Source organism: the organism of the source record quoted next, unplaced genomic scaffold (genome assembly GCF_019419815.1).
Source record: "Pyrus x bretschneideri cultivar Hongxiangsu unplaced genomic scaffold, Pyrus_bretschneideri_v1 Contig28, whole genome shotgun sequence".
Classification (NCBI taxonomy): Eukaryota; Viridiplantae; Streptophyta; class Magnoliopsida; order Rosales; family Rosaceae; genus Pyrus; species Pyrus x bretschneideri.
The window spans coordinates 4,470,431-4,484,781 of NW_025999590.1; the positions used below are offsets into that span (position 1 = coordinate 4,470,431).

Sequence of the window (14,351 nt, forward strand, 5' to 3'; positions counted from 1 at the left end):
TAGTTGCAAGGGGTTTTTATAACTCAAGCGGTTAAGAGTGCTTAGCTCTGAACCTGAAGTTTTGAAGGTAGAAAACATCTTGAGAGCAAGGAATGCAAAGATATATCTATATCAAGTCAAATTACAAACTCATGGTGAGCTTGTGGACGAGTGTCGCTGACTCGCTTCTTTTTTTGGGAGATGGAGGACCAACCTACTAGAGCAAGCGCGAAAAAGAAGCCAACAGCTGTGAGGCGCACCTTCCAGCCTCTCAGGCTACAGTTATTGCTAGCAGCCCTCGTCTTTGCAATTGTGTAATCAGGTTCATCCTTTTGCCCTTCTTTGTCTGAAAAACATACAAATAACATAAAATTTATTGGAAATGTTTTTGAAATGAATACGGACACACCTGGAAGTGTTTGGATGGAGTATAATTGAATGCAATACAACAACACAACATACTTGTGTCTTCTTCATCAGAGTCCATGGTGAGGATATCAATGTCATCAGCATCTTCTCTTGTCCAAGTGCCAAGGTAGTATATTCCCGGTATGCACTTCCACGTCTTCAAATCTCCACCGATAACAAATGGATAATTAGGATCTGATTTGGTGTTGTGTTGGGTACTCATCTTTTCTTGGTGCTCTTGCACAAGCTCGACACCAAACTCCTTTACCCAAAACAAGTCACGTGGTCCGGTTATTACCGAAACCACTACTTCATCTCCACATTGTAATATTGTTTTATTCTCCATCTTCCAATGGCTCAACCATATCATATCTTCTCCGTCACCTGGGATACCATAGAATACTGGGCTATAGATCCACTTCAGACCCTTGCTCTTGTTTCTCACTTTGATCATTATTGGAGCAATTCTAGGCATAGTAAAATAATTATTTGAATTTTCCTTTGCATAGGTAGCAAAGATGTTCAAGCCTCGAATTCGGTGACTAGCAAGTAGTAAAGGGACAATAAAAGATATCGAGGACTTGGTACTTTTATAGCTGAACTGGCCTGGAACCTTATTCCCAACAAAAAACGTGCTGAATATACCACGTTGATATAGTCCCTATGTATTTGCCACAATCATCACAACATTACTCAGTCATTTCTGTCAAAACAAAAGACTTATGAGAGAGAGAAAGAGAGGCGCACCTGGACGGGGACTTCTTTTGGATCCTTGTATGTGTGTGGATTACGCATTCGAACAACTGGCATGGATTCGAAGTTGCACAAGCCCAAAAGTTTGATCATTTCCACTTCAACTCTATCAATGGGCTCTAACTTGTAATAGCACTCCCACTCAACAAGATTCCAGTTGTCACCCACACATATTGGACAACATTTCTCAGGGGAATGAAACGTTATTTTTCTTAATGATATGCATCCGGCTATACTTATCCATTGGTGTACTTCCGGCAACCCCACAAGTGATTCGAGCCTATCACAACCCTCGAAAGTGAGTTCATCGATCCTTCTCAAACCTTTGATGAAAACTGGCAAATTGCAAATTGGATTCTTATCTAAATGTAGTCTTCGCAAGTAGAATAGATTACTTAAATCCATAGGAAGGACATCATCAGAAAGATTGCACCCCTTCAAACTTAACTCTACTAAAGAGCATGGAAAAGAACTCAAGATAGCTGAACTTCTTTCTGGCCATAATTCACTTATTGGAATTCCATCTGTCTCAAGAACTTTCAGAGACTCCATCTTCTTCATCATCTCCACTGGAAACTCATCAAGATTTGAGCAACCAGATAAAATGAGTGTTTCAAGTGATTTAAGCATGCACATGTTCTTTGGAAGCATCCTAAGATTCTTGCAATCCTTCATATTCAAGTACACTAGTCTCTTCAGGTTTCCAATGGATTCATGAACATTCTTTAGGCTTGTGCAATCTACAAGAATCAGTTCCTCTAGATTGAGGAAAAGTGAGAAGTCAATGGTTTCACTAAGGCCATGATAATGGCTGACGTCAAGGATCTTCAATGATGGAAGAAACTGTGGAAACTCATCAAGATTTGAGCAACCAGATAAAATGAGCGTTTCAAGTGATTTAAGCATGCACATGTTCTTCGGAAGCATCTTAAGATTCTTGCAATCCTTCATATTCAAGTACACGAGTCTCTCCAGGTTTCCAATCGATTCATGAACATTCTTCAGGCTTGTGCAATCTACAAGAATCAGTTCCTCTAGATTGGGGGAAAGTGAGAAGTCAATCGTTTCACTAAGGCCATGAGAATGGCTGACGTCAAGGATCTTCAACGATGGAAGAAACTGTGGAAACAGAGGAAAAAAAAGAAAAGAAAAAAGAACAATGAAATAAGTATCTAAGATAAGAAATTAGTCATCGAATTAAAGAAAACATAGTAGTTCATTTTAACACATGGAGTTAGTCAACAAATAAAAAACTAACAAAATAAGGAAAATGAATTGAAATGCATAGAGTAACATACTTTTGTTCCTTTGCATACTTGTCTCAAGCTACTGTATTGCATTTCAAGAACAATTACGTTCTCCAAAGGAAAATCAATTGGTATAGAATCCAAAGGAAATTCAAGCCAACACAACCATCTTAATTCTGTAGGGAAATCTGCATAACATCCATCCAGTCGTACATGACTAAGATGGAGTAGTTGTAAATTGCACATCCTTGCAAATGCATTGGTTTCCAAGACTATCTCATTTGTGTTTATTGGACTATTTGCAGGATGGTTACGCATATCCAGGACAAGACCTTGGATTTTTTTTGTACCCTAAAGGGAAAAAAAGAGACATTACTATGCATAATTTTCACAAGAAGAAATACATATATAGACATAAAAGGCATGTTTCTTACATTCTTTTTCCTCAATACTTGGAAAGAATCCTTATGGCGCCATAATCTACTACGTTTCTCAGGCTCTTCTGATTCTTGGCGAACAATTTCTCTTCCCATAGCACGAATCATGTCATGCATTTTCACCTTGCCGTGTTCATCAAGTGTCACCAAGCATCTATCAATGAGATTTTGAATGTCAATGGTTGTATAGAAATCACATCCATCCAATATTCTAACAATGTAACTTTTCTTCCTTCCTATTAGGAAACAAGCAATGTGGAGGAATAATTTCCGGTCATGGTCATCTTTTAAACTTTCATAGCTTATTCTTAGTTTATTCATGATTTCACCATCAGGAATAACTTTTAGCTTCTCCAATGCACTTTCCCATACACCTATACTTTGCCCTGATAAAGAAGAACCCAAAACTTTTAGAGCTAATGGAAGTCCGTCGCTATGTTGCACTAGCTGTTTTGAGTGCTCCATGTATTCTTCTATGGGATTGTCCTGGCCAAAAGCATGCCAACTGAAAAGCTTTAATGATTCATTGTAATCCAAAGTTTGAACTCTGTGCAACTCTGTAACTTGATCTACCTTTAGCAACCTTTCACGCCTAGTTGTTATTAGTATCTTACTTCCCGGATAAAAATGATCTTTCATCCTTAGGATTGCATCTAATTGGTCCATTTGGTCAACATCATCAAGAACAAGTAGAACTCTTCTAAAGCTTATGGCCCTTTCAATCTTAATTAATCCCTCACTAACACTGTGTATTTTCACTTCTCTGTCGTTCAAAATATCACAAAGAAGTTGCATTTGTATATGAACTAAGCCATTTGGTCGATCTTCTGTTTCTTTGATATTTTCAATGAAACTACTTCCTTGAAAGCTTCTAAAGTTTGAATTGTAAACATGTTTTGCAATGGTTGTCTTCCCTATTCCAGACATGCCATACACAACAAATATACCAACGTCACTTGATCCATCTTGTAACCACAAATTGATGCGTTCCGCTTGAGATTGAATTCCAATCAATTTTGGTTCAACACTCAATGGCATGCGACTTAACTTGTCTCCTATCACTTTAACAATTTTTTTGATAAACTTTGACTCGTACCTAAGAATTTGCAAACAAAATGAAAAATGAATTGGCGAAATTAGATAATTAAAACATATGTTGATTGCCTTTGTTTAAATAAGAAAAAAAAGAGGACTGCTGACAAAATTAAATTGAAAAAAAGAAGAAGAAAGGAATACAGCACATAATTTATACGAACTATAGACAAATACATCACAAATCACATCCTAACTTTTTTCCACACCAGCTTTCAAAAAAATTTAAGCAACTGGAAACCAGTAGCTTGATTTTGCAAACAAAATGAAAAAGGAATTGGGGAAATTAGATAATTAAAACATATGTTGATTGCCTTTGTTTAAATAAGAAAAAAAAAAGAAAAAAAAAAGAGGACTGCTGACAAAATTAAATTGAAAAAAGAAAAGAAAAAAGAAATTTTAACAAAAAGCTCTCAGTCCTGTTCACTTTAACGAAAAACCATATTTTTACACTAAAAAATCAATTCTGATACTATTCACTTTACCCTTTATTTTGTCATTATCGTTAAAACTCAAACTGTGACAACCCGTTCCAAATTTTACGTTTTTATTTTATTTTAAAAGCGTGAATTTACGAAATTGCCCTAGAGGCAAGGACTTTGACTTCTGTTGACCATCGTCTAGAGAGACGTATGACTTATTCTTTTAACATATTCTCGTAATACTCGTGGATGTGAACGCATAGGCGAAAACCGTTTGCGAGTCCGGATTATAACGGTATAGTTACGGACGTTCGAAATTGGTTATTCAAGGTTTAGTGTTAATTAAATTAAATCCCCAATCAGAAATTGGTTATTTAAGATGAAGCCCAATCAGAAAAAGGAAAGAAAGAAAAAAAAAAATCCCAGCTTTCCCGTGGGTTTTTCCCACTCGCGACCACCCATTTTCCAAGGCCGATTTCGGCCAACTCCGGTGGAGTTTTTCGATGCCACCACCACCATCTTGAAGCTCTCATTCCCCTCTACAAAACCCACCCAAGAACTACCTTGATTAACCATGGTATGAGACGGTTTGAGGCCACGAAAGTTGACGAAAATCAATGGTGCTCCGGCCACCCTTTTCGATTTTCCGGCAAATCGGCAAAGCGATGGCCGATGCCACCACTTGGGCTTTGTAGCCCATCATCCCAGGAGCAAAACCCAACCAATCTTGACCCCGTTGGACCACCGTAGACGACGAATCGACGTCGGGAAGTTTTAGGCACCCGCCGGCTTTGTGGGCAAAATTGACCATCTTCCGTCCACTTTTAGACTTCGTGGAAGGTATGAAAGTTGCTCCACTCTCTGAGATCTTCATTTTTGTGAAGTTTGAGAATTTTTGGAAATAGTTGGATTTTCCGGCGAGTCGGGGCGGCCGACCGCCACCCGCGGCGGCGCGTGGCCAGTGGGCCGCCAATGCTATTTTTAGGCTATGTCAAATGTCTTGAATTCAGTTTTTTCATTTGAATGACGTAGGTTGATAGTTGGAACCTAAATTCGTTACGATACGTTACTTGATAAAAATGTGAATCGATGATCCGACCGTTGGATCGTCACCAAAATTGGATACATTATAATACGTAATATTTAAAGATCATAGGAATTTATGGATCGGGAATCCGACTTATGGATCTTCCTGAATTGGATTTGTAAGTTAGTAAAATAAATGTTCACGGCCACTTGTTTTAGGCAATTGGCGGAGATCTGACCGTTGGATCGTAATGAAATTTTAATATATTATTCTAGAAACATATTGTGGATCGTTGGGAGTTGCGGATTGGAAATCTGATATGCGGATCTTCCGGGTCAAGTTATACAGGGTTGTAAACCCTACCGTCGATCTTTGATCGACGGTTGACTTGTGGTCAATGGGTCTCAAGCTATTTTAGAATGTCGTTGAGGTTGTGTTTTATGTGAATTACGTATTCTACGGATAAGAGTTCTGAGATGTGATTTGATAATTGGCCACAGGGACCGATCATTCAGGACGCCTCGATGCGTGCGCTAGAGAAGTATAGCGTGGACTCCAGGTGAGTGGATCTTTTCCTTTTTATTGTGCATATTATTGAGAGTTCTATCGACACTTTTAAATTGATTAGGCATATTACTTTCATATATAATTATTGTGAATGCTTGAAGTACTATATGAACTACGAATGGCTTGATCCCTGTCTAAGGTACGTAGGCAGTCTAACGAGACGTTAGATGTAGCCATAAAATATTTGAGACAAAAGCCTTGCTTGGGAAATTGAGTAATGCGAAGGAAATTGGTAAAGACAAGTTTTAGTTTTGTGAATTAGTTAGTTAAATTAGAGTTAATTGGGTTGTCATGGATAATTATCCCTGAAAATAAGTAGTTTGGGAGTAGGGCGTTACTGATTGTACACTTCACACCATATTGTTTATAATTGAAAATGCTACGACATGGTTGAGTAGTAGATTGCATCATGATATATCCATATGTATATTACTTGCATATAATTATTGGGAATGCTTTCAAGTGCAAAGGTAAACTCAGGACACCTAGGTAAGTTCAGGTGAGTTTATGGTATTAGTTGAATCGATTGAGTTATAGCATGACTACAGTTATGTGTTAGGCAACTTCGATACTGTCGTACTGGTTGCCATGAGTTCCACATGTTATATTGAGATGCATTGAGAGCTCATAAACCTGCACCCCGGTGTTAGTGCTCCCGCCCGTGGCCAGGGCACAGTCCTTCACGTGATGTTCACCTCCCGCACCTTACGCTCACCTTGGATTCAAGGTAGGTGCACAGTCTTGTCGTACAGACCACTTTAGGTGGTTCCGACTCGTAGGTGACCCGCGATTATTCGCCCAGTCTTCATGTGATCGTAGCACTTGAGCGTATTTATTTACACCCAGTCCTGTCGTACAGACCACTTTAGGTGGTTTCGACTCGTGTGCAGGTATACTTATTGAGCTATTGGCTAGCCATGATTGATGAGATGTGGATAAATCGTACAGGTCACTATAGGTGACTCCGACTTATATGCTAGCCATGATTGATGAGATGTGGATAAGTCGTACAGGTCACTATAGGTGACTCCGACTTATATGCTAGCCAGGATTGATGAGATATGGATAAGTCGTACAGGTCACTATAGGTGACTCCGACTTATATGCTAGCCAGGATTGATGAGATATGGATAAGTCGTACAGGTCACTATAGGTGACTCCGACTTATATGCTAGCCAGGATTGATGAGATATGGATAAGTCGTACAGGTTACTATAGGTGACTCCGACTTATATGCTAGCCATGATTGATGAGATACGGATAAGTTGTACATGTCATTTTAGATGACTCTGACTGATATATCACTTTGTATTGATTTAGTTCATTTGGCCTACTTATTAATGTATGGTGGATTTGATGGCAAACCGTGGTTTTGGTCATTTCTGAGTATGGTTTGGATATATGTATATATGTTGTACTGTCTTATGGAAAACGATACGGGTTTTACATTTAGGGGCATTACTTTTAGAGAGGTAGTAACTTTGGGAAGCTTGGTTTTATTGCTTACTCACACCTTCTGTTTGGTGCCCTCCAGGTTTTAGCTGCTGAGTTTGTATCGACAAGAATCTGTGGTGAATCTTAGTATTGATGGATATTTTTTAGGGTATGATTCTTACCCACACTACTGTACCTTACTTATGCTCTGACATCGCGTGTGAAATGGGTTCGCTCCCACTCGTAGCGCACTCTGGTACTTAGACACTTTTAGATTCAAATTTATTCACTTTTTATGCACTATCACATTTTATGGCTTCGTCACCTTCCAAGTGTCGGCCAGCACAGCTCGATTTAGGGTCCAAGTGGACTTTCTGGGTCGGGGTGTGTCACAAACCTTTTTCATTAGCTTTCCTAAAAAAGAGGAATACATCGCATAATTTATACGAACTATAAACAAATACACTACAGATCACATCCTAACTTTTTTGCACACCAGCTTTCAAAAATATTTAAGTAAAAAGAGGATTGCTGACAAAATTAAATTGAAAAAAAAAAAAGAAAAAAGAAATTTTTAACAAAAAGCTCTCGGTACTGTTCACTTTAACGAAAAATCATATTTTTACATTAAAAAATCAATTCTGATACTATTCATTTTACCCTTTATTTTGTACTTATCGTTAAAACTCAAACATTTTTCATTAGTTTTCTTAAGTCCTTATCGTTAAAACTCAAACATTTTTCATTAGTTTTCGTAAAAAAAAAAAAGAAATACATCGCATAATTTATACGAACTATAGACAAATACATTACATATCACATCCTAACTTTTTGCCACACCAGCTTTCAAAAATATTTAAGCAACTAGAAACCAGTAGATTAACATGGAAAATGACTAATCCTTGAGTTGAGTTGAGTGTGATTTCTTTAAGTTGACCTAAATTGAGATTATTATTCACTACTGAGATTGAATTAATAAATATATAAAAATCTAGGTCACTACGGATCATACATCAAATTGACCCAAGAAAGAGAAGAGAAATGGAGATAATGAAAGTTACCCATTAGCTTGATTTTGTAAGACCATGCCTGCTAGATCTGCAATCTCTGCAAGTGCCCTCCTCCATCCCTCCACCTTTTCCGGTGACTGATTTTTCTGGCTTCTAGCAAATGCTTTTCTAACACTTCCTGTCTGCTTCCTCACGTGGGACGGATCGACATCGTAGAAGACTGGTAAAACTACATGGTCCGAGGTGGTCCGCTTGCGTTCAAGGATCAGCACAAGCTCATCAAGACACCAACTGGATGATGCGTAATCTTTCGAAAACACGACAACAGAAGTTCGTGACTGCTGGATCGCTTTCCGCAGTCCTGGCTTTATATCTTCTCCTCTCTCAAGTTCATCGTCGTCTCGGAACGTAAGAAATCCTGCATTGTTCAAGGCTGTGTAGAGGTGGTCGGTAAAAGTCTTGCGAGTTTCTTCGCCTCTGAAGCTCAAGAACACGTCGTAGCGATAACCCTGAAAAGTGTTGGAATCAGAGGAGGTTCCTGGAGATGTTTTCACAAGAGCCATTGATGTGGATCGATGTACAAACAAAAAAACTGGTGTTTGCTAGGTGCAATGCAAATGTCCGTGAGCAGGGGAAATATGTAATTGGGTCCTTTCCATCTACTTCCAGAAAATTTTACAAACAATTATAAAATGGGTCGTTCCCATCCGTTGACCCATAAAGCGTTTCTGTAAGTCATGGTCGGCTGCTAGTGGCAGAGATGAAAAGAAAAAGAAAAGATTACTTCTTGTTTTATGTGTGATTTTATAAATAAATAACAATTATATTGATCGTTGATCATCTTTTTGTGATAAAATGCACTTCTAATTGCGCAAACATCTTTTGTGATAAAAGGAAACATATTTTGATCGTTGCTCAATGCTCATTTCTCGTCCTTAAATTGTTGAAACCATTTCTACCAATCAGCCCACCAACTAGTGTTTCCAATATCACCATATCAAAGGTTTATATATTCAACTGCAAGATTGATTATCCTAAAGATGATGTGGTTATGAGACAAAATTTAAAACTTGATATAACCACATAATAATGTGGCACTTGTAATGTTCAGTTAGTTTCATCACGAAAGTTTATAAAAATTTGAATCTTGGTATATGTATGGTTGAACTTAAGGTGATTGATCGAATTGTTGTGTAGTTATAGGCTTGTTGTATAGTAACGAGATTCGGCAAGTTGTGTCTATATCCTCGGAGTAGGAATATTGGTTTCTCATTATACGAAATATAATTTACAACGTAAGAAACAAGGGAAGTTGGGAGCATTTTGCTCCCTTCCGGCAGTAGACATAATGATTTTTTATTTTTTATTTTTATGCATTTCCCTCTTTTCCTCTACCCTCCTAAGTCCTAAGCTTCCTTCACATTTTCCCTTCTTTTCCGCTTTTCTTCTTTTTCCTACTCATTTTCTCTATTCTCCGAATTTTCCTCTCATTTTCCTCCTTCCCTTTCTACTTTTCCCTTCTCCTTTTCTCCTTTTCTCCTTTTCCTTCCCTCTACCCTTCAGAGTTTCCTTCCCATTTTCCCCTCATTTCCTCTCATTTTCCTCCTTCCCCTTCTCTACTTTTCCCTTCTCCTTTTCTCCTTGTCCTTCCCTCTACCCTCCAGAGTTTCCTTCTCATTTTCCCCTCTCTTTTGACGTCATTATATTTGGGTTGAGATGTGGACCTATTATTGATGGATGGACAGCCAAGTCAATGCTTGTTTTGGTCAAGCAATTGGAAATATCTCTTTTGCTTAGGGAAGTGATGGCCACTAGTGGTAAGTGACGAGAGGGGGACCCCATCCAATGTTTTTCTTGATTATTCATTATTTAAAAGCGGATGAATAATGTTACAGTCTAATAGTATTTCTCTTTACTTGTAAGTGAGAAGTTTTAGGTTTGATTCTCGTCAAATGCGAATTTGAACCATGTTATTGCTAGCTCATTGTGAGGCTTAGCCAACTCCCTCTTCTTAATATATACAATATCGTTTATTCAAAAAAAAAAAAAAAAAGTGGATGAATAATATCAACTTGATCTCCTTTCATATTTCATTTCAACGCCGAAAAATGTCCAATTTTGTATACTGGTACTTTTGTTGATTATTTTGTTACTTTATTGGAAATTTTAACGAAAAGTTTACGATATTGTTTACTTTAACGAAAAATCACATTTTTACAATAAAAAGTCAAACCTGGTACAATTCATTTTACTTTTTATTTTGTTCTTATCGTTAAAACTCAAAGTTTTTAAGTTCTTTTTATTAATTTTTCTTATTTTATTTTATGAGAGATTCTTTCAGATAACTTAATTTTATTTTTAGAGGCGTCATTACTCATTCAATATTTGCCACAATTTTCAAAACGTATGTTACATTTCTAATGGACGATTGCCACATTATGGGTTTGTGAGACAAAGACAATCTCTCCCCATCCGGTTGATAAGAATGGTGGAAATAAAGGATATATCGAACACAGCTTGTTATAAGAAATTGCCTACTAGTATGTGGAGAGATTGTCAACAACCAAATAAAGGATATATAGACAAATCTGAAGGAGTAATAAAAAAACCAACAACCAAATTACAACAAAGCTTCAAGTAATGAAGCAATCTCAACAAGTTTACATTAAACATCTTAAGATTTTGTGTTCTCTATGAATACCAATGCATGATTGTCTCAAAATGAACAAACACTTTTAAAAGAAAACAAAAAAAGTTAACCGAGAAAATGTACGATAACCATGTAACATATAAAATCACTGTAGTATAAAATTGGTAGGAAACAGAAGAAACTGCATATACCTGAGCTTCAGCTTCTTGCCGCATTCTAGCATATCGTTGAGCAAGATGTCTAGCATCCTCCAAGGGCGCTCCCACTATCATTGCTCTTAAAGGCTCTGCAACCTACACAGGCAAATTGATAAGCACAGAAAGAGTTATTATGCAAACCTATAGAAAGAAACGGTGAACCAGTTTGTCATATGATGCATAACAACACAAAAAGCAGTCCAGTTCTTGAACCACACATGAAAATGGAAACAATTTTTACTGTAAATTTCTTTCAAAATGATCAAATGCACACGGAAATTAGTCAGTTGAAATTCCATTTGTATGAAACCGGCCCTGGCAATATTTAATTTTTACTTAACATGAAGCATTGTATAGTAATAATTTAACTTAAACCTGTGTGCCAAGGGCTTTAAGTAGAACTCCGCACTCTCTTTCCATTTGGGCTCGAGCTCTTCCAAAACTCAGTACAGCTCTCGCCAGTGTGTTACCACTGGTGCAAGTCTTTTCAGAACCATATTTCCTGCTATCTTCAGAAAGCTTGGTACCTGTTGAAAAAGTATTATGTATAGCAACTGATAAAACCAACATGTATTCACATCCAAACTCCCAAGAAATGACAACGCATTTCAAGCAACATACCTATTTCAACGTGCTTTGAACCGGCCACAATGTAACCTTCCACTCCGCGGACAATTTCCTTTTGGTAATGCTGTTAAAGAAGAAGCAAAAAACGATAGGTAACACAACTAACGTGATGCTCGTTTAAAGCACAGACAAAAAATAAGCGTAGCAACCTTGGCAGCACGAGTTGATATGTACAGCTTCTCGAGTTTCTGATGCTGTTGAAATTCATTTTCATCCGAGGCAACATTATCCGATCCCCCATATATGCCACCAGAAAATTGTTTGAACACAGCCTGACGGTGTTCACAAAATAATCAAAAGCAAACTCGATAAAGCTTCGACTAACTCTTATGCATTAACGAAGCATAGAACGTTGAATTATATGCCATTTTCGCTTGAAGTTTTCCGAAAATTTAAAAATTAAGCATCCAATTAAATCCGAAAATCGATAAGTAATTAGCAACGCCTAGCTCAAAATTTCAGAAATTCAGCAACATTACACTCCAACACATCCCCAAACAGAGCAGAAATAGTGAAAAATCTATTCGAATTCGAATCGATCCAATTCAACTCGAACAATTATATAAATATTATTTCATTAAGCAATCTCAGTATCTCGCAATCAACGCAGATTATGTTCATATCAAAATCCATACAGAAATACAAATTCGGAATCAAACGAGAGAGAGTACCTGCTGTTGCTTGGCGACCTGATCTCTGAGCTTCCTGATTGCCTCCATCAACGGTTGGTCGGAGCTCAGCGGTAAGACTTGATCTGGAGGCTGATTTGTCTGTTATTTTCCGTTAAATGACCGCCACGTCGCCGCCGTCGTGGTGCGATTACCTTTCTTTCTTTTTTGGTTTTGGAAACGCGATTACCTTTCTTTCTTTATCTTGAATTAAACGTTATGTCTCCCACTCCTCTTCATTTCATTTCATTTCATTCCTTTTTGAATTTAGTTTATGTGCAGCTGTTCATTGCTTTCTTTTTTTTTCCTTATAAAATAAAATAACAATCCTACTACTACGATAACTTGTAAATAAGAAGTTTTAGTTTTTATTTAAAAATAATATAACGAAAAATATTTATGTGGATCCATTGGGCCTCATAGCGTTAATAAGCCCTGCTTTGAATTCAGTAATTAAGCCCCTTCTTTTTTCAATTTTGTTGAGAGCCCATTCTGATTTCACTTTTTAATTTTTAGTCTATAGTTTGGAGTTTGGAGTTTTTTTTTTTTTTGAAAATTAAAAACTGAAAAATTCTTTTTGTAACTATTTTTAGTTTTCAGTTGTTAAAGAAAAAATTAAAATTGAAAATCAAAAGCGAAAATTGTAGGCCAAATTTTGAAATCTCCATTTAGTTTTTTATATTTTTAAACTAAAAACGAAATGCTTATCAAATGGTCTCTTAATTTAAGAAGCATAAAATTGAAAGTTGTGTGTAAAGAGAAGAGCACTATGCTCTAAAGAGAAGAACACCCCCAAAACTACATGGCAAGTAGGGGTAAACACGTGAACAGAAAAATCAATGAACATAATCAAATCGAATAAGTCAATTTTGGCCTAGATTGGTTTTGTTTATTCCATCGCAGAGATATTTTAAAGAATCTGAATCGTCACAAGGACGAAGATCTTCTTAAAAGTCAAGCAGTGGAGAACCAAAAGGTGTGTTTTTCAAAATAATGGCTCTTGTAATATCCATGAAATAGGTTTTATTTTTCAATATGAAATTTTTGCTACTTGTTTAAAGCTTCCTTTTAAGCCACACTTTAAAGTTGAAAAAATGATTTATACAGTGAATTATTGTCTGATCGATGTTTATTCTTACTCATATTCTATGTTTTTTTTTTTTTTTTTTTTTTCTGAAGTCTCTTTGGCACAAAGCTCTCAAGTTCAGAATCTTACTTCAGAAAGCATTTCCATGTCGGTTACTTGGTCTAACTAAGACCTGTCATGCTGTATCTTGTAGAATAGCCACTTTCAGAAACAAATCGATAGACAAATGGCAGAGGAAGACGAAGGTAACCACATGTGCTGCTGCTATTAAAAGCAAACTGCATGATTTTAATCAGGGACTAGGATTCTTTCCCCTCTTCTTTCCATCCCCTTTCATCTCCTCCTTTCATATTTTTTATGTTGTCTTTCTCTTTCGATAAAAAATTAATATAAGATGTTGACGTGACTTAACCGTGACTGTTCAAATAGGAGGAGAGAGAAAAGAAGGGAAAAAAAAGAGAGGAGAGAATCATACGACTTTAATCAGGTCTGGCTCTATAATTGAACTTGTAACCATGCCTTTCCTTATGACGGACTTGTGCCATGCTTTGCCAGATATTCACCAAGAATTCATTTTTCTTTTTCCAAGTGTAGAATATTAGTGAACAAGTTGCTTCTTATGTGAGAGATCCAAGCAAAATGGTTAGGCAGGTCAGATGAGGAAATCAGCAGTTGTGTATTTGGCAATGTAAGATTTTAACTCTTACATCTAAATTGAAAAGAATGAAAATATCACAGTTCCCAAG

General features: G+C 37.0%; 1 protein-coding gene across 2 annotated transcripts; it reads right to left on the reverse strand.

The window, feature by feature from the left end:
- Positions 1–12,835, reverse strand: LOC103930122 (disease resistance protein RUN1-like). 2 transcript variants are annotated; one of them, XM_048588329.1, is made up of 11 exons: positions 12,522–12,835; positions 12,000–12,122; positions 11,845–11,914; positions 11,599–11,750; positions 11,218–11,319; positions 8,428–8,885; positions 2,822–2,978; positions 2,439–2,738; positions 1,135–2,259; positions 442–1,048; positions 1–325 (listed from the first exon to the last, which is right to left on the reverse strand). In XM_048588329.1, exons 1-11 carry the CDS (start codon positions 12,567–12,569, stop codon positions 117–119), a joined length of 3,351 nt encoding a protein of 1,116 aa, XP_048444286.1. In that variant the 5' UTR covers positions 12,570–12,835; the 3' UTR covers positions 1–116. The 2 variants fall into 2 exon arrangements, with proteins under 2 accessions (XP_048444286.1, XP_048444285.1); XM_048588328.1 differs by lacking the exons at positions 11,218–11,319; positions 11,599–11,750; positions 11,845–11,914; positions 12,000–12,122; positions 12,522–12,835 and having other exon boundaries at positions 2,822–3,920; positions 8,428–9,911.
- Between the last annotated feature and the right edge of the window lie 1,516 nt (positions 12,836–14,351).

What these genes read in the sequence shown, in the direction of transcription:
- LOC103930122 (XM_048588328.1), bottom strand. Translation starts at nt 8,939, where the DNA reads ATGGCTCTTGTGAAAACATCTCCAGGAACCTCCTCTGATTCCAACACT. An exon ending in AAGTATTGAGGAAAAAGAAT is followed by an intron (nt 2,739 to 2,821) that starts GTAAGAAACATG and finishes TTTTCCCTTTAG; the next exon opens with GGTACAAAAAAAATCCAAGG. An exon ending in CTCTGATGAAGAAGACACAA is followed by an intron (nt 326 to 441) that starts GTATGTTGTGTT and finishes TATGTTTTTCAG; the next exon opens with ACAAAGAAGGGCAAAAGGAT.